This window comes from Sinohyriopsis cumingii, chromosome 4 (assembly GCF_028554795.1).
Source record: "Sinohyriopsis cumingii isolate HCF-2022 chromosome 4, ASM2855479v2, whole genome shotgun sequence".
NCBI lineage: Eukaryota > Metazoa > Mollusca > Bivalvia > Unionida > Unionidae > Sinohyriopsis > Sinohyriopsis cumingii.
Window position 1 is genome coordinate 51,195,665 of NC_142964.1, and position 22,282 is coordinate 51,217,946.

Consider the following 22,282-nt stretch of genomic DNA (forward strand, 5'->3'; position numbering starts at 1 on the left):
GAACCTCGACCTGAAGGGTGTCGGACATGTTTACGAAGTCAGTAGTCAATACAAATATCAAAACTCTTGGAAAGACAGCGGAAATATCAGTTCATTGACTAAATTCATTCTTTTAGTCATGTTGGGTTTCATAAGAAATCACAGGAAAAAACGGAAATTGCATATTTACATCCGTCCGTCCTTCCGTCTTCTTCCAACTTTTATATATAACATTCATAAATTACAGCGAGGTGTTCGCTAGTAAATATTTTTCCCCACATATATGAGACTGACTTTAACCAAAAGGCCGTTATGACAGTTCCGTTTACCTGCAAAGAGCAAGCTTGAATTGGATAAAGATTCATCCCTGATAACGTCCGTAGCATGACCGGTTGTGTGACGTGTTTCGTTTATTTATAAATCAGACGTTCGGAATTTTCACTTGTCATAATGTGCTAAGCTTCTTCTTGTCAACCCCGATCTCTCCGATAGATTGTCTTTAGGACTTACCCTTGACATATTCGGAACACTATTTTTCTTGTCGTAAGCCTGATGCATATCCATAGCAACCTTACAAATCTGAAATCGCATTTGAAGTATTTTATGAAAAAGTAACTTTTCTGTAAAGTGCATAGAATAACACTTGCTCAGTTTGTCAATAAAATATACGTGTTTACTGATTTAAAAAATGGAGAAAAATATTCACACGTGCTTTAAGGTAAATACTACTTAAAATTTAGGAAAAAATAAGAATTGTAAAAGTATAGACGGAATGACCATTTTTTTTGTTGCTGTATTTGAGTTGCAATAAGATAAGCGATCTCTAATGTTTGATCTAGTCAGAAATATGTTTTAGAGAAATAATGTGAAATATAATGTCTTAGAACACGCCCTATGACATGCCAAAGCAGCCATTCTGGGCTGGCCCGGGCGGGTAACGAACCCTAAATCCGTAAATTACAAGTCCGAAGTTCGAGGCTGATGTATGAAAAATAATCATATAATTAAGCAGCACGCTTTGTTTTGGCTCTCTCAAATGCTGTCTCTCAATATATGTGTACTTATATAAGTACATACCTATGAATGTGTGTATGTAGATATGCTTTTGCTTATCTATCGAGGTATGTTATATGCCTGCATGTTTGTCAGTCCACATCCTTTCTTTCATAATTTTTATCTATTCAAATGGCAGACTAGCACACATTCCATTTTATATTGTATGTTTGCATAACAATCGCTCTCCACGCGACCACTCCCAGTTACAAATAAGGTAACTCTCTCACTCTCTCCAGTTATCCTCCCCAGGTCATTAACATTAGTCGCAAAGCGTGTAATTGAAAAAGTAAAATTATACGACTATGTGCAAGGCTTACGAAATACATGTCAGTGAATATTAACAGGGCTACTTTCTGAACGTTTGTCCCTGTAAAGAAATTTTACTGGATGTATTTATTTCAGTATGTTCAGTTTTATCATATTATCATTTTATAACCGCTTATATATATATATATATATATATATATATATATATATATATATATATATATATATATATATATATATATATATATATATATATATATATGTATGTATGTATGTATGTATGTATGTATGTATGTATGTATGTTGGTAACATTATCGTCGTTAGCTACTTCTGCAAGCTGTTTCTTTCAAAGCCTTCCAAATGGTATATTCGCGCTACTTAAACAAGTACGAATAACGAATATAGCATGACATGATCTTATTGCGACGCATGCGATGCGAATTGTACTTGAAATATCTTGGGGGTAATCAGTCAATAGTTACTGATGTGTTGTTAGCAACAGCGATACAACAGTATAAAACAGGATTCGCGCAATTCAGTCTGTCATCCGCTCACATTAGACGATTGAAGTCAGACGTGAGTAAAACATTCTTCTGTTAGCAGATATCACGATAAAAAATGGTGAGTACAACAACTACTACTACTTCTATTTCTACTACTACTTAAGTATTTTAATCTTTTATTCAGTCCTTATTGTTTGGAAGAAATATTTATTAATCAAACCAATCCTTGTCTCATAACACATTTCGTCATATGTTGAAATCTGTAAACCTGTTTTAACACATTTTTATCTATGCCGGTAAGCTTTCCCAGTGATTATCTTTGTTCTGTTTGAAACCTTTGACAGTCATAACGACTCTGAGTTCGTGTGGCCAAGAATGTGAATCATTGATCAAAATTTCAAGATTGTGTTTCACCTCAGTACCCCCACTGAGTTACAGGAATTAAAACGTACAATGAATTGAGTGAATCAGAAGGAGACGGACTATTGAATGACATTATTGGAAGTAGATAGGTATGGCTAGTTCTGAAACAGTCAACTGGTTTAGACATGTTCATTCCCATAGAGAAGAACATATCCAGAACACTGGTAAAATCTCTAAATGAGCCACGTGGTTAAATCCGGTTTATACATCATCGTACCACTTTATGAGAACATCTATACAAGACATGTCAATGTAAAATACATCAAAGAATTTCCAAATATTTGAGTATCATCAGTGCTAATTCAACTACTACTTTAGAAAACCTTCCAACCCCAGTAGAATACTCATTATTTTCTATAAAACGAAATATGCTCGATTGTTGGCCCACATCCTAATATATTTACTGTGCATTGAGCAGAGATTTTAAAAAATCTAACACACTCCTGATATAAATCAATGGACATGCCGTAATATTAGGACGTATTTACAATGTTATAGAATGCATTAGGCCACATTTATTGCTTTCATTTATTCCTCTTTCACTAGATAAGTTTCAAGCAGTGAACCGATTAAGACTGCTTTCAATATCATTTGCATTTATTGTGCGAGGCAAACTTATATGCAACAAGGAATGAAACCACAATTGTATAACACCCTTTATCACAGGGGCCCCAGTGGTTTAAGGTACTCGCCTTTTACCGATCACTGACATCTCAACTCTGTCCGCGTGTGTGAGAAAGCTTGCCAGTAGCTTTCAGTGGGTCGCCGGTTCTTCCAGGGTTTTTTGCCCGGTTCTTCCTCCACCGAATATACTGACAGACATTCGTAGCCTTTCATGAGCTGAAATATGGCGTTCAACCCAGAACAACCCAAACCTCCTTATCACATTAAAATAACCCATCTGATTAGCAATTAAAGTAAGTTTGGAAGTGCAAACGCTATACCACAGGCAGACAGAAAATCTATAATTAAATACAAAGTCAAATCCAGCTGACGGCATTGCTTTGTATATTAATACAAAGTAGAAATTGCCGGAGTTAGTAACTGACTTCTACAGCCCAGTAAATATAATCGTTGCCCTTCTGATCGAGAAATCGACAATTAGAATAACAATCAATTACACCGAAATGTTTTCATGACCTACATCAGAATCTAAAAATGGACACTAAAATACCAGAAACAAAACGAACCTTGCGGCATGACTTATTCCGTTGACTGAGTTTCAAACAAGGACTGCCAAAAATAAATCAGATAGAAATTAATCGTACGGCTAACGTACGAGAAACGTAAAATATCCTCTAGCGTTAGATCTCGGAACGCAGAAAAAGCTATGAAAAAGAAAACTGAACCTTGTCCTTATAGATGATTTTGGTTAATTTGTATGAATATTACACATGTGATCAGAAGTTTTCGATACTGATGTTGACACTGCAAAATCGTATGACAGTATAATTCACACATATCTAAACAGTTTGTAAATGAACATATATTGCTACAAAATAAATCGAAAGTACGCAGTATCTGTGAAAGAGAATGAAGACGTCAATACTGCAGGAATCAATGGTTAATAATAGAGAATTTGTCTGCATTTAAATGATTGACATTAAATACACTATATGCCAAAGGTAAGCTACGTTGTGTTGTAGATTTAATGGTGGGTGATTCTTTTCATTATGCATGAACATTAAGGTCTTTTGAAAGAAAGATGAATATTTAACACTCGGATGGTGGAAAATTGCAACCTTTTAGCGTCAATGAATTCGTGCATAATTGATAAGAAGGCCCAGTGTACGACTCAAAAGCACGTCGAATATTGTTTACGTCCTCTCGTTCTAATGTATTTCTATGAAAATCGGGCGTGGCGGCAAGGACATCCCTCTGTTCGTTTGCAAATCTGGCAATATGTGTGGGAAGTACGTAGTTCTGATTTCGTTCGTTTCTTTTTCTGTTCTTGTTTGATGCAGTTTTGTTTTAATACTTAGATCCTCGACCAAAGATTTGACAGAATGAAACATATTCTTTCGTTTATAAAATGTGACCTTAGTGTTAACAGAATCGATGAAAATATGAAACACACTCAAAGTTTCTTCAACAAATACTCTTGCATCCAATGGATAACAGGGTGCATGTCATTTTATGCATTAAAGCCCCAGTAAACCAGAGTAAAAGATCACACCCGTTATTATTCCATTAAGAGTTCTATCAATTTTGTTTTCAGCGAGAGTGCATAAGTATTCATATCGGCCAAGCCGGAGTCCAGATCGGCAATGCATGCTGGGAGTTGTACTGTCTGGAACATGGTATCCAGCCAGATGGTCAGATGCCCAGCGACAAAACAATCGGAGGAGGAGATGATTCTTTTAACACCTTCTTCAGCGAGACAGGGGCTGGCAAACATGTGCCAAGGGCTGTCTTTGTTGACCTGGAACCAACTGTTGTCGGTAAGAAACAAACACAATGTATTAAGTTTATGGTAAAGACTGTATATTTTAACTTAAGCAGACAGTGCATAATTCTCAGCTACTGTCATATATTTCATAAGAATATCTAACATAGTATGTGTAGAATAACTCCAAGCATTTTCTTTGACAAATTCGAAATTCTTTGAGTTGTGACAGAAATATTAAAACATATTTTAAATGTTGACTGCATCGATAGCGAGAGATTTCAAAGCTTATTCTCTCACGGCCGATTGTCTGATGTATCGAGGTTACTAATAATGTTCAGCTCATATCATTTCAGATTCATTGATCGTGAACCACTTTTCACACATAAATCTTTTATCATATAATTTTTGTAGTGCTCTATATCCTAAAATGCTAGCCCATCGTATAATTCCAATCTATCAATCATTTCAGACGAAGTTCGGACCGGCACGTACCGTCAGCTGTTCCACCCAGAGCAGCTGATAACCGGCAAGGAGGATGCTGCTAACAATTATGCTAGAGGTCACTACACCATTGGCAAGGAAATCATCGATCTTGTATTGGACAGGATTCGAAAACTGGCTGACCAATGTACCGGTCTTCAGGGATTCCTCATCTTCCACAGCTTTGGTGGGGGTACTGGATCTGGCTTTGCATCTCTTCTGATGGAGCGGCTCAGCGTAGACTATGGTAAAAAATCCAAGCTCGAATTCGCCGTCTATCCTGCACCCCAAATTTCCACTGCTGTTGTTGAGCCATATAATTCAATCTTGACAACCCACACTACTCTGGAACACTCCGACTGTGCATTCATGGTGGACAATGAAGCTATCTACGACATTTGCCGCAGAAATTTGGACATTGAGAGACCAACTTACACCAACCTGAATCGTCTGATGGCTCAGATTGTAAGCTCCATCACGGCTTCCCTCCGATTCGATGGTGCTTTGAACGTGGATCTGACTGAGTTCCAGACCAACTTGGTGCCATACCCACGTATCCACTTCCCTCTAGCCACATACGCACCTGTCATCTCCGCTGAGAAGGCCTACCATGAGCAGCTGTCTGTTGCTGAGATCACCAATGCATGCTTTGAACCAGCCAACCAGATGGTGAAGTGTGATCCACGTCACGGCAAGTACATGGCCTGCTGTATGCTGTACAGAGGTGATGTCGTGCCAAAAGATGTCAATGCTGCCATTGCCACCATCAAGACCAAGAGGACAATCCAGTTTGTTGACTGGTGTCCAACTGGTTTCAAGGTGGGTATCAACTACCAGCCACCCACAGTTGTTCCTGGAGGTGACTTGGCTAAGGTGCAGCGTGCAGTGTGCATGTTGAGCAATACCACTGCCATCGCTGAGGCCTGGGCCCGACTTGACCACAAGTTTGATCTGATGTACGCCAAGAGAGCCTTCGTCCACTGGTACGTAGGTGAGGGTATGGAGGAAGGAGAGTTCTCCGAGGCTCGTGAAGATCTGGCAGCTCTGGAGAAGGACTACGAGGAAGTCGGCGTGGACAGTGTGGAGGGAGAAGGTGAGGAAGAGGGACAGGAGGAATATTAAAACATTTAACAAATTCAGTGAGTGAACCTTTAATGACTACGCTAATGAAGGTGCTGTGGACATATTTTGCCTTGTTCATATTGTAATTCATTTTATACAATTTCATTTGTGTCACTCTTAATGCGTTTTAAATTTTATTTTATTATAAAATTATTAAAAATGTATTATTTGTTGACTTCTTGACCTAACAAATGCTCAACGTTTAATGAATTAAAAGTGTAATTATTTGCATTTTCCTTTGTTTATTAAAAAGTACTAATCTAATGATCTCTCTCTCTCTCTCTCTCTCTCTCTCTCTCTCTCTCTCTCTCTCTCACACACACACACATATTATTAGTGTTGCTGTTGTCGTCATCCTCGCCGTTGTTGTAGTTTTTCCATAAGTGCTAAGTCCAGTTCTATAACACTGAACAAAAATAAGTCATAAAATACAATTTATTATGGTGGAATGGCGTATGTACCATAGAAATGTATACAGTTTAGACAGTTAAAACGTTTGCCTGAAAACTAAATAAAATTAATCCCAATGGCAGCCCTTTGGGGTCCAAAATATTTTTTCCGTTTTTGGTGTTCGCATAATTAGTCGCCTTGGTAAGTCTGCTGAAAATTTGTTTAATGCAAAACTAAGTTTTCAATCAGTCGTCAAAGACGAGAGTAGACCTATGAAATTTGGTATACATTCTGTCTAAGAAGTCTATGCACAGCTTTGTACATTTTACACTAGAATGTCTGCCTAAGCTGTCTCCAAATACTTTTAAGCACGTTTTTCGGCGATGCTTTTTTATTTATAATATGATGGAAAGTGGCACTGACAAGGTTAATTCAGACGACTACACCAATTTCTCAGAAAGGTCCTATATAAACAGAAAGTAAACTTATTTTGCCTGTCACTGGTCATCTACATGTTTTACATAAAAAAATTCTCGCTTGCTTGTATAGGCGTTTAGGTAGATTGCTCTGTTAACCAGTCTTTCAGTTAATTGCATGATATTTTCTTTTTCTCTCGTTTAACTTGTTTCAACAACTAATTAATATTTGTATAAGCAACTAGACTTTGCGGCCTTATAAGAATGGAACGTTCTCGCTGTTTTGTAACTCTCTTATAAATGCGCGTATGCGCTGCAATTCTGAATAATGAAAACGTCGTCTATACTATATGGCATGATGACCTTATGTACACACTTGGGTTAAAATCTTATTGGTAATAATTATGTTAATACGTTCATTTTGCTCATCAACTAACTTTCGAAACCACACATAGTAAACCAAGGTGTATGACAGTGATGAATGCTTTCAGCGTTGCTATTCGTAGTCATGATAAATCACTTAATATCTGTATTAGCCCCTGCAAAATCTGGAATGCAACCTACTAGTTCCACTAGCTAATTACACAATTTTGATATCTTCATTATTCAAAGACATATGTTTTCCGCTTAAAAACCTCCACGACTTGGCAACTTAGTGCAAATTACCAAACAATGCTGCAAAATCAGTATTGTCATTTTTTCGAAAAGAGACTCCTAAAAGAAGTTTTGCTCTAGTTATTAGGTACACAGATTCATATAGTTACATCATGGGTTAAAATTTTGCCCCCAGCCCTTAGAAAACTTGTGCTTGTCTTTGTAGAAGTTAGCTTTGTGTTTGTGAATCAGAACTAATTTTAGTCTGTGTGTTAGTAAATGTTGAAACAAGCAAAGTCTGATCTAGTACTACAAATATATTTTAAATTTTTTTTAATACAAACGCAACACAAAACAAAACATGCAAACGAAAATTATGTTGTCTTGTATAGATAGATGTCAGTAATCTCCCTCTAAGATGATCTTTTTGTAAATTGCCTTTAGCGTCTAGTGCTTTTTAACATATATATTTGTGTACAGAAAGTAACGGTGTTGATTTTCTATTAAAGATGTAAACTTTTATACATTTCTCAATTAACGAATTTCAAGAACACTTCTTATTTTGAGCTATACAAAGATATCATTATTTCCGATTTTCTTTTACTGGAACGTTTCTGAAATCCTTGAAGCTTTATCGCTCAAAGTTCGGTGTAATAAAACGAGTCATTTTTTAATGTAAAAAAAAAAAAACAACGACACAACGTGCTATTAATTTTCTATGTCACGTTATAATTATCCCTTCCTCAATTCAGGCTCTCGTCTAACCATTCATTTTTCTCTAATTAATGCATTAAATTCCGTCCTTCTTCTTGTGAAGTTAGGTTACTGTAATAGCCTGACAACCAATCAGACCCATGAGGTTACTGTAATAGCCTGACAACCAATCAGACCCATGAGGTTACTGTAATAGCCTGACAACCAATCAGACCCATGAGGTTACTGTAATAGCCTGACAACCAGTCAGATCGGTCAATAGATGTTTGATGCTTTTTTTTATATAGTTTGATTTGGACAAAAATAATCTCAGTCATTAGATATACTTTTGCAATATACTCCCAATTCCTTCTTTGATGCTATACAAAACTTAGCATGAATGGTATATTACATGGTGTATTCAGTGACTGAGTTCTGCATTCAAATACCTGTAAACATTTTGTAAAGGAGATGGCCATGGCAATTTATCAATTCTGTAAGACCGACAATTCTTGAATAGCAATCAATATTGTGTTAATCGTCATATATAAGTTTGTCCTGCGTAAATTGTATGGTGTCTCATATACTTTTACTAAACTTCTTTCATGTTTTCATTAAAAACGTTTTGACAGGTGAAAATATACATGCATTTTTCAGTGTGGTAGGTGCTGGACATCGCATAAATTAAACTGACGGTGACAATTATCATCTATGTTCTTACTGCGCATGTCTAATGACACATATTGTACCATTGTACGGATTACAGTGCAGCATACTTATTAATGTCACCTTAAGTTTTCTACCGCAATTACGTAATATTGAAAATGACCGAATATAGTCTTTTCTATGAACGAGGAAATAAAGAAAGCCAGTCATTAAGTCATACTTGGCATAGAGTCTCAAAAACTAACAGATGAATACACGAAGGGACAAATAGGCAGATAACGAATGAGAAGAACGGTGAAAACGATTAACCAGAAGGAAATAATTGCAATAAAGAACAAACAACTGTTTTAAAACCTGCCTGCATTGGGCGATAATGCAGAATTTTCAATAATATAAAATGCATATTGAGTGCCGCAAATTCTTACGAAATCGGTTTTTGATAGCAATAACTACAATCATTTCAACATATGAAGAGACGAAATTAAATCCGAAAACTTTAGTGTCGGCCTGATGAACGATTCCGTACCTCCTCATCTGGTTCTAGCAGCATGTAATTTTAGTTTTAGACATGATTTGATAAAAAAAAGAACTTTCTTCCAATCTGCCTTTTTACCCGCTGATTTTGAAGCAACACGGCGCTAAACTTGAAACATTACATTTATATGTGGACGGAAGCAGATGACACCTTTTTTTGCAAGGTCCATAAAATCGAGATTTTTAAATTAGGTTTGTATACACAAGCAAAGCATTAATTTTCAGGGGTATATATTCATCCCAGACTATTGAACCAAGCAGTTAAAGAAGTCGGATCAGGCAATATCGTTTTCCACAGCAGAACTGTCGCCTTATAGGTATTCATAAATACTATTTATCATTCCAAAATGGAAACATGGTTTTGGCGCACAACTGCATTGGCATTATTTGGGATATTGGAAATATCGTGAAAGTCACGCCGCCTTCCTTCCAAATCTAGTTATTAGAGTCATCATAGATTTAAAACTTTCAGCAGGGAATTAATTTCTAATAATCATTTTTCTACCCAATCGCGGCTAATTTGTTCCGTTAAGCAGTTACCCCATCACATATCCCACAAAATAAATAGTTCTAGATAGCGTAATTTTCGGTCTGTTAAAAGGCAGTTTTAGGGATCTCCCATGGACACTCCGCCCAATCTTTCGGTAGACGTTTACAACTACTTTTGTGCGAGGCATGGCACTAGATGTAGGGAAGACATTATCTGAACTTGCTTTTACCAGCCAAAAAGGATTTTCGATTTTCTACGAATCGTCACATGTATACAGCATTTTATTTTGTTTGGACATGATGATATGCATCTAAGATTTTGCAATTAAAATACACAGGAGGAAACGACAAGATGTACCTAAACATTCATCAATTACACCCAAACAAAGAAATAAAATTACATCCCACAAACTATTTTGTTATATTTTAGGTCTTTGCATACAATGTGTATGATGGAAGTACCAGTGTTTGCCGGATTAGTCATCGTACTGAGCCTTTCTCAATGTCCCACTTCAAATTGCATGGATTAGTCATCGTACTGGGCCTTTCTCAATGTCCCACTTCAAATTGCATGGATTAGTCATTGTACTGGGCCTTTCTCAATGTCCCACTTAAAACTGCATACATTAGTCGTCGTACTGGGCTTTTCTCAATGTCAAACTTAAAATTGCATAAATTAGTCATCGTACTGGGCTTTTCTCAATGTCCCACTTAAAATTGCATAAATTAGTCATCGTACTGGGCTTTTCTCAATGTCCCACTTAAAATTGCATAAATTAGTCATCGTACTGGGCTTTTTTCAATGTCCCACTTCAAATTGCATGGATTAGTCATCATACTGGGCCTTTTTCAATGTCCCACTTCAAATAGCATGGATTAGTCATCATACTGGGCCTTTCTCAATGTCCCACTTCAAATGGCATGTTATATGCAGTATAGCTTACATTGTGTTGTTGTTTGCGCTTTCAAGATACACTGCATTTACTCGCTTATAGAACGAGTCTAACTGCAAACTCCGCAGACCGAGATCTGTGCAGTTCGTTAGGAGTAATCAGTAGAACAAACTATATGGACCATAATCTGCCGGATCATTTTGCTTTGGCAAATAAGGATCATTGGTATTTGCAATCTCAAGAAATAAAAAATGGACTCACATCTACTCCCCACCCCCTCAATTCAGGTGAGATGAATAGTATCCCAAGAGAAGGATACATACAAGTGTATTGGTTGTTGTAACGTGACGGGTTGTTATGCCGCCGCTGTGGTAGGTGTGTTATGGTTCGTGTGGGGTGCTCCCAAGATTTTATCTAAACTATTATGGAAGTCCCACCCAGGCTCGTTTTTGGTTGGAAGTTAAATAAGTGAAAGATAGATGTAAAGCTCCGAGCTCCCAGTCAGCAATGCCGACGATTAAATGATTGAATATACAAAAAAGTGAAATTCAACGAATAACAATTTAATGACAATTCAATAGTCAAATGATTAAAATTTCTCAAGTACTCTCCTTCCGCTGGACCTTGTGATAGCCTATTGCATCATTTGATTTGTAGTGTGAGATAGCTTTCCACCTGCCCTTGTATTCTAATCATCTGTGTATTCTTCTCTTCTATTCCTCCAATTCCTTCTCCTCTTCCTCCCGACTTTCTCAGAATTCCTTCTCCTCCTCGAATTTTATATACTACTCCTTCTCCACTTTCTCTTCCTCGACTCCTTTTCCTCCTCCTCCTCGACTCTCTATACCGACTTAACTTGTCGACTCTGACTGCTCTGCTAGTCTCACTTCCGTCTCCCCTCTTAGAGACTCGGGACTCAACTGAACCGGAAGTTCTGTCCCCCAAACAGCTTCCTGTGAAAACACAAGGACGGTACACTATTTTCCTCAGCCCTCTCATCTCACACTACACCCAGCCTATCATCAGATAACGGCTATTAAATTCCTTTGGTCACGAATTCATTCACATCGAAATATTCATACATTCTTGTATGGTAAAAAACGTCGTAATAAAAGCACGGTCTCAGTTACTTCTCATACATAAATCAATAAATTGCGTCACATCAGTACATATTCCTAATCCCATTATACTAAACAATATCACAGCAATCAGACGCATTTCTTTACATTACAGCTCATACAAAGTACACAAATATTCAAATATCCATAATCTGATATATCCATACATCCATATTAACTAATCTTACACACTTCAACCATATTCCCAAATTCACAATTCAAGCATGTGTAAAATCTAACATATCACATGAATAAATACACTAGTTTACTACGAAGTAACCTGATAGCGAATTACAAAATTAATTCTGACCACAAGCTAACAATCTACATAATTCTCTACATAATACTCAAGCTCATTTCTCAAATACGCATGTAAATTAAACACTACAAAGGTAATTATACGTACTAAACGATCCTAGTAATTAAGTATACATACTACACATAATTACAATTATAATGCCGTAATATTCTGCAAAAATCGAGCAAATAACTTACTGACCTTTACAAAGCTTCGTCTTTTCTTAGAATCTCCTCTCTAAGTTTTACCGCCAAATTACGAGTGACTTCCTCGGAGTAACACTATATTGCTCAGCAATCTTCATAGGCGAGACTAAATTTTCGCTTGCTAGTTAGAAGTTATAATTCAGATCGAAATTGTTATCACAATTCCGATTGGGTGTCGATTTGACCCGATCCAATCAAACTTAACGAACAATGTCCTTCTCGCTGTCTGTCCACGTGGGGACTGATTTAGAACACGCCCCGTTTCCCTCGCGGAATCCACTGATCTTAGGACTATGTTGTAACACATAGGTGGGAATTCGCGTGATCTATCGCATGTGCCGATGCAAGATGCCGGATCTTCTCTCTGGTCACGGTAATCTTGAGTAAAAGAATAACTCTAGCCTGCAGCAGTGTTTAGACATCAAACCATGGCTCGTAATATTGCCTTAGTTTATACACGACTTACTAACTGGGATTGAGCAAACGTGACAGTTGTTATCTGTTTAGTGTATGAGAAACTGGTTACAAATAACGATACAAGAAAAGTAGTTCAAGTACAGGCAATGAAAATATCCCGATACATAAATCTGAAATGCAGGGACACGTATAATGATGTCATATACTATTTATGAGCACTCTTAATCGAAACGTGTTATAGAATGTACCCGTACGATGTATAAGTGATCAAAGGAAGTAATTATTGAGCGGAAAAGAAAGAGTGCGCAGACCGACAGCAAAGGAAAATTGTAACTCAGTTTTCTGTGAACACTTATGTAAATTTGTTTCACGATGATTCATGAGTTGGGTTCATTATTATTAATGTATTATTAAGTTACATGCTCTCAAAAACTGGTAGTCAACAAGTATACTACAGAAGGCAAACATTGTACCGTAGTACGTGATATCATTCGAGAGCCTCCTTATTCATGCAGACCGTTGGTACCGAAGCTTTGGTCCCTAACTGTGAGTAAACCAATATCATTGTTCCAACCAAGATCACCATCGACCGCAGCATACGGGTTACAAAAAACCTCAACGGGGTTCGACGGTTCTCTATCAAAAATAGCTACAAATATAATTACTGAGCCGAGTAGTACATGAGACACAGTTAGGTCCGAATATAATAATATACAGTACGCATGCACGCACGTGAATTAGCATAGCGTTGTGACACATGGGTCTGCCTCTGCAAAATTTATTATAAATTCCGAAACATCCAATGTATTAAACATTTCTATCACATAAAACAGATAGCAAGAAAGAATGCAATTTCATATTTCACATACTTCAACAGCTGAAGATTGCTCACGTAATATGGACAGTTTCTTGACAAAACAGAATGCAATTTCATATTTCACATACTTCAACAGCTGAAGATTGCTCACGTAATATGGACACTTTCTTGACAAAACACGTTGTATTGATAAGACAACGAGAATTTACTCTATAAGTACCCTCCTTCTGTTGAAAATCCAGATCGGGTTTCTAAATGCATGCACGTTGCGCACGCTGCAACATATAAACCTAACTCAGTATTTTTAAACAACCACGACTAATAGTCAACTACCATCGGGCAACACTGCACGCGGGAACAAAACCCGAGTACATCTTTGCTTATATATAATGCATGAACATTTTATTACAGACAATTCAGTGGCACATACCTCCATTATGCGAATATTAACGCCATTAGTTCAAACGTGTTCCAATGAAAAAGATTATCACTGCCTGCCATTATGACCACTTATATACCCATACTTAGCACTTTCAGACTTACAACACCATGCTTAGAACACTCTGACTTATGACACCATACTTAGAACACCCAGTTACGACACCATACTTAAAACACTCAGACTTACGACAACATACTTAGAACACTCAGACTTTGGACACCATACTAAAAACACTCAAAACTTACGACACCATCCTTAGAACACTCAGACGTACGACAACATACATAGAACACTCAGACGTACAACACCATACTTAGAACACTCAAGCCTACGACAACATACTTAGAACAGTCAGACTTACGACACCTTACTTAGAACACTCAGACGTACCACACCATACTAAAAACACTCAGACTTACAACATCATACTTAGAACACTCACACGTACGACATCATACATACAACACTCAGAAGTACGACACCATACTTAGAACACTCGGACTTACAACACCATATATTGAACACTCAGACTTACGACATCATACTAAGAACACTCAGATGTACAACACAAAACTTAGAACAATCAGATTTATGACACCATACTTAGAACACTCAGACTTACGACACCCTACTTAGAGCACTCAGACTTACGACACCATAATAAAGCACTCAGACGCAGGGCACCATGCATAGAACACTCAGACATACGACACCATACGTAGTACACTCAGACTTACGACACCATACATAGAACGCTAAGACTTACAACACCATACATAGAACACTCTGACTTACATCACCATGCTTAAAACACAGATTTACAACACCATACATAGAAAGTTACGACTTACGACACCATGCTTACAACATCATACTTACAACACTCAGACGTACGAAAACATACATATTACATTCAGACTTACAACACCAAACTTAGAACACTCAGACTTATGACACCATGCTAAAAACACTCAGACTTACGACACCATACTTAGAACACTAAGAAGTACGACACTATACGTACAACAAATCAGACTAACAACACCATACATAGAGCACTCAGTCTTACAACACCATATTTAGAAGACTCAGACTTACGACATCAGACATTGAACACTCAGACTTACAACACCATACTTAGAACACTCAGACTTATCACAACATACTTAGAACACCCAGACTTACAGCATCATACATAAAACACATTTAGACGTACAACACCATACATAGAACACCATGACTTACGACATCGTACATAGAACACTCAGACTTACAACACTATACTTAGAACACTCAGAAGTACGACACCATACTTAGAACACTCAGAAGTACGACACCATACTTAGAACACTCAGAAGTACGACACAATGCTTAAAACACTCAGACTTACAACACCATACACAGAACACCCATACTTACGACGCAATACGTAGAACACTCATTCGTACGACACCATACTTAGAACGCTCAGACTTACGACACCATACTTAGAGCACTCAGACTTACATCACCATACATAAAACACTTAGACTTACAACATCATACATTGAACACTCAGACTTACGACACCATACTTAGAACACCTGACTTACAACACTATACATAGAACACTCACACTTACAACACCATACACAGAACATTAAGATTTACGACACCATGCTTAGAAAACCATACTTACAACACCATACATAGAACACTAAGACTTACGACACCATATGTAGAACACACAGACTTACGACACCATGCTCAGAACAACATACTTTCAACACCATATTTAGAACACCCGATACGATGGCCATTCCTCCTCATAAGTAATGTTATAGACGAAACCTGACCAGACAGTTATCCAGTTATCCACTAGTGTCTACTTTTGTAATATTGGTCTTACGTCAGAAAATGTGTTAGCACGATCCAACTTCTCACTACTTAAACTACTTGAGCGCTAACAGAGTTTTAATGCGTTCTAAAGTAAATATACATATGTTCAGCCTTACCTGTATTTATAACTACTCAATGAGATTACGGGCTATTGAATGGCAGGCAGTATTTACCTGGCCATAACAAACAACCTAGCCAGTTAAACTTTAGCACAAGATTTACGTCACGCATCTAAGAATTAGGTTTATGTTTAGCGAGTAAAGCGCCATTTTGTTATATACATGTGTGCATGTAATATTTTAGATTTTTTTTGATTTAACAATAGTTATATAAGTAAAGGATTTTATAATGACATTTTGTAACTATTACAGTACATGGATTGTAATTTTTAATTGTATACCGAGTTATTATGATATCGTATTAAAAAAAGCTCCTTTGATCTGTGTATAACATATAGCCAGTTTGAAACGTTATTGTTGTTGTTGTTGCTGTTTTGGGTTTAATACCATTTCTCAGCGCAAAATAAGGAAGAACCCGCGAAAACCCGGTAAGAATCACCGAACCATGGGAAGCTACTGGCAAGTTTTCTCATATGCCCACATTTCTCAAACCAGAGACTCGAACCCATGCAGACGGAGGAGCGATCGGTAAAGGCGAGCGCTTAGTCCACTCGGCCGACCGGAGCCCTATGTTTAAAAACGTTGTATACCTTATTCAAAAAATGTAATAAAGACATTTGATGTTGATATCAGATCAGGAGATAAAGATAACTAATTCCGAACCAGCAATTAATCAATTTATCAACGATGGAAGACAACTAACTAATGCTACAAAATGCTTACAGTGAGAGAGTGGGATAAACAAAAGAAGCTTGGATGAACGTCACAACTTCTGTAACACCATAACAAAAGATGATCAAACGATTGGGTACTGAAAAGTAGATAAAACCTTTAAAAAGTTTACATTGGAACAAGGCCTATTTTTCAGCACAAGGAAATAGTAAACGAGTGTTTACGAAACATTATGAATACCCGAGAGGAAAGTTTTGGAGTTGGAATATCCGGTTATAAAGTTGCAGGTTTTCTCAGATCGCGTACATCTATATATTTCTTTCAAAGGTTATACAAAGTGTGCTACAAATCGGGAATTTATCATACAAAACTTTAATTAATATATCACATTTTGAAAGGAAGAAACGCATTGGCTATGAACTTTTATTTTCAAAACAATTAATCTGTAGTGAGTTCTGTTTTGAAATGACTGGTACTATAAGTACCAGTACTATTTGTGGATATTGACCCAGAATGATTAGTTAAACCTGGTTCCCTCTGGAAAGTCCTCAAGCGGTCCATCAGATATGTTTATTTCATCGACTGAAGGCGGATGGCAAGAACTGTGTGGACAGTACAGGGTATCAGTTCAAGTGCAGTGGGACTTGATGAAGGCGGATGGCAAGAACTGTGTGGACAGTGCAGGGTATCAGTCCAAATGCAGTGGGACTTGATCACCATTCACTCCATCTGGACTCGTCTCAAGACGCTTCGACATTATCGTGCCATTGGATTGAGACAGAGATAATCTGGACTCATCTCAAGACGCTTCAGCATTGTCGTGCCATTGGATTGAGACAGAGATAGAGAGTGTGAGGGTGGCTTTCCGCAGTTTTCCCCTCAGTTAAATCCAACCTGCGCGCAAGAAATGGCATTATCCCCACGTACCACTCCATATCGTACATTCAAGTCCTTTTGCGATGGACGTGCGGCAAAGCAAAAGGTGAGGATACACTGAAGCAGCAGTGGAGCTCTGCAGCCCCCTAGGCAATAGAATATGCATACTTAGAATTACAATGCTCACATCCTTAGCCCTAGGAATGGACTAAAAGAAGCACCCTAAACATTGCCTGCTTCATCTTAACTCTGGTCAGCACGTCTGACGAGGATCCCACTTTAGAGGTCGAAAATGTAGCAAGAAAGTAAAATGTGACTTCTTTCGTCATCAGTGCTTGCAATATGCTCACATTAAAGTAAAGCAAACCAGCATGCAGGCAAAAGAGTAGAACAGTTCTAGTTGGTAGATAACTAGCTATAATTAACATACAGATAGCGACCCTGGGTGAAACTCGCATGCCTGAAGAAAGACAACTCACTAAAATCAGAGTTTGATACAACTTATTCTGGTATGACTGAAGCAAGGAAGAGCGACCTGCAGCTGGTGTTGGGTTTTCCATCAGATGGCATATTGTCAGGAAGCTTACATGTCTCCCAAAAGGCGCGAATAACAGACTAATGCAACGAAACACACACTATCTAGAAAAACACACGCAATTTTTATCAGGGTATATGAGTCCACCATGACCAACATAGAGGAGATCAAGGACAATTTTATGAAGACTTTTCCTATCTTATTGCAAAATTACACAAGCTCATCATTCTTGGTGACTTTAATGCTAGAGTTTCTGCAAATCAGACATGGAGTCATCAGCAGAAATGGCATTGGCAAATGCAATAACACTGACTCGTCCTGTTGAGGACATGCGCTTAACACGGCCTAGTAATCACCAACAGTGCTCCATCTGCCAAACCGCAACAAGATGTCTTAAATGTACCCACACTCACACACCTGTATCTCGCCGAATATGCCATTGTCAGGAGAAGAGACAACCATGATGTTCGAGTGATGAAGGCCATAACAAGTGCACAATGACAATATCAGGCTACGAGCCTAGGGGACGACAACATGGCAAAAGGTTCTCAGTAAGAACAACGTTTCCATATTTAAGCAGGAGAAGGTGAAACAGGCGTTTGTTGAACAACTATAACCATCTAGAAACAATTTATTTCCAACAAGAAGGACGTCGAGGAAAACAGGATATCATTGAGATGTGTTATGTACATGGCTGCATTCAAAACCCTCAATCACACCACAGGTAAACAACAAAGATTGGTTCGATAAAAACGATGCTGCCGCACGGAGGCTACTTAATGAGGAACACCGACTTAAAGAGCCCGTTTAGAAGACTACACGTCATCATCTAAGAATGCATCCCTCAACAGCATCAAGAGGATAGTCCAATGCAAATTCTGATAGCTAGAGGGCTGATCAACAAGGTAGATGAGATTCAGGAATGACACGCAGAACCTATATGATATTTTGAAGACAATCTACGGGACGTAGTTATCAGGAACATCTCCAAAACTGAGTACTGTCGGCACGACATAGATCTTTGAGAAAGAAAAGATGATACAATGATAGACAGAATAGTTCTACAACAACCTCAATCAACAATCACATATCGGTGAGGAGGCAACTGATTGACTCCTCCAAGTGGAAATCAATATATCTCTTTCTGATCCTCAACGTTGACTGAAGCTGAATAAGCAATTATCCTTCTGTCAAATAAGAAAGCACACGTATCAAATATTATACCAGTAGGAGTCTACAAAAACGGAGGCACAGAAACTGACGAAACTCTTCCAGTCAGTGTAGAATCAAACATGTCTACCAATGGAGTACACTGATGCATGCATCGTCCACTTGTACAAGCGCAATGACGACAGAAAAAAGCCTGTTACAACCATCCGACTATATTCTTGCTTTAAATACACGTCCAAATTCTCGCCAGCATTTTGTACGAATGGCCTTATACATCATATCGATCAAAACGGTTCCTGCCTGAGTGTGGGCTGATTAAAGTAAGAGGAGCGCAGACATAGTGTTTGCAGCTCGCCAACTCAAGAAGAAGCGTCAAGAACATAATTCCCACCTGTTAATTACATTCATCGACCTGTCGAAAGCCTTTAGCATAAGAGTCGTGGTGGCCACTGGAAGATTATTGCAAAATTTGGTTGCCCAGGTAAATTCATCGTAAAGTTTCGGAAACTCCATGATGGCATCCTTGATCGCGTCACGGACGACGGTGAGTCACGTGAGCAATCCCATGTCACCACTGCAGTCAAACAAAGCTGCGTGTTGGTCCCAAACGTTTTCAGTATTATATTCTCTGCTATGCTTACATGTGCATTCCGTGACTATGGCCAATCGTGATATCCTAATTAATGATGATTGTTCCGTGAACGCCAAATCCAAGTCTGACTTGCAACAGAGTATGGACCATTTCTCTTCAGCTTGTGACAATTTCGGTCTCACAGCCATCACAAAGAAGACAGAGGTGATGCACCAACCTGCACCAGGAAAACCTTACGTAGAAAATACCATAGCAAAAGTCTGAAAATATACATACTACATCTTGAAATATTTTGAGCTTGATAAAATTAATTTAATTTAAACTTCAACAATAATTTAAATTAAATGAATGATGGCGGAGACTTTACAAATCAAGACAAAGAAGAGTATTTGAGATATCTATACTATGACCCGGAAAGTCCAGTTGCTTGGGCAGAAATGAACCAACTATGGTACAAATTAAACGGGTTAAAAAGGGATTAAAGAACGCTGAAGTGAAGTAATGGCTAACCGACCAATCTACCTATATATTGTTTAAACAGAAGAGGAAAAGCTTTCTGTACCAAAGAGGTTATTTCTCATGGTTGACATGTGGCAAGCAGACGTTGTTGCTATGCAAGAGTAGGAAAATAAAACAACAACAATGGACTCAAACGCATCCTGACGGTAAAATATGTCTTCATAAAATACGCTTACTAAGAACCTATAGCCTAAATATAAGGATGATGCAATATATGATGCAAATAGAAGTCTTTAATCAAAGCAAACTAGAAAGATATAGTTCGACGAATGGAAGTAGTTTTATAACAGTAAGCTTAATGAATCATTGGCGAACGAAACTATCGAATATTTTCGCATTTACGCCGATTAGAAAGCATATATAAAGGAGAGGTTTAAGAGAACACTCCAAGCCAGAATCTGGTAATATTTTATTCAAAATGACTAGAAAATAGTTAGATTTATTGATCAACCGTATCGTTTTATAAGAATATATACTACAACTCAATTGATTGATTCCAATTAAACCAAGCAAAGAATTATATATATATATATATATATATATATATATATATATATATATATATATATATATATATATATATATATATATATATATATATATATATATATATATATATATATATATATATATATATATATATATATATATATATTGTATCTAGTGATTTATATGATTATCTGACACCTAAGACCTATGGAACGCAAATACATAAAATAGGCGGGACTGCTTGGACTTTAAAAAATGAATATATTTTTAACAGATGGAAACCCGCTGAAAATAGCGTGATTCCGAAATAAAAAGAACTCCAACAGGTTGAAAATGCAATTCTAACTAGTTCAAGCAGAACATATAATTTGGTTACTCCAAATTTCAAATAATCACCATGTAACAAAATGAAGCAAATTATACTGTGGGGCATATATTGTAACAGCTCGCATGTTATGCTGATATTATTCCATTAAAACAATCTCTAAATTGTTTGCTGGCATTGTAAAATGTATAATTTAGACGTCTATACAATAATCGATCATCAACAATAAGGCTGGATATTGCGACTCACACATTTGCAAGCAGATAATTAAAGGCATGAGTAAAAAACATTGTCAAAGAAAAAAGATTTATTATTTGTCTAGTTTATTTTTGAATGACTCTAAACAGGCCATGATGTTCAAAGTTTTTATTAACTTACGAAACAATGAATTTGGAGGGCAATACAACGTCGGATTCATATGTAAATATTTCAGGAGGTATAAGTTGAGAATGTAAGTTGTTTTCAGTGTTGTTTAAAGAAAACATATAAACCAGATAAAAGGTCGAAAAAAGAAATACCAAAGGTGCAAATATTTTGTTAACCTGATGAAATCAAACCAGTATTGCAACGAAAACGGTGAGAAGACAGCAATTAGAAAATAATTACTTGCGAGTGCGGATAAACTGTAACATAAGATCACTTGGCATTTTTCTTTTCCATTGAATGGAATGAAATAGTTCGCTTACATTTATGGTTTGCAAAGTATTTATCAGGTGTCAGTTTGTCTGTTTTTTGTGTCTGGTATGTGCTTATGTTTTGCTTTTACAAATGTTTTCGTTTCTCTGACAAATTTAATACATTTTATCGCTTTCTTTGATTTGCCTATCAGCATTAAGTCTTTTACACTGTTTTTATTTAAGCTATCTATTTACTTATTATCATTATTATTATTATCACTATTGATTTTTATTTTT

General features: G+C 37.2%; 1 protein-coding gene across 1 annotated transcript; it reads left to right on the forward strand.

Moving 5' to 3' along the window:
• Positions 1 to 1,765: 1,765 nt before the first annotated feature.
• LOC149801147 (tubulin alpha-2/alpha-4 chain-like) lies at positions 1,766 to 6,447 on the forward strand. The gene is made up of 3 exons (XM_089955167.1): positions 1,766 to 1,924; positions 4,448 to 4,670; positions 5,088 to 6,447. Exons 1-3 carry the CDS (start codon positions 1,922 to 1,924, stop codon positions 6,218 to 6,220), a joined length of 1,359 nt encoding a protein of 452 aa, XP_089811293.1. The 5' UTR covers positions 1,766 to 1,921; the 3' UTR covers positions 6,221 to 6,447.
• Positions 6,448 to 22,282: the final 15,835 nt, after the last annotated feature.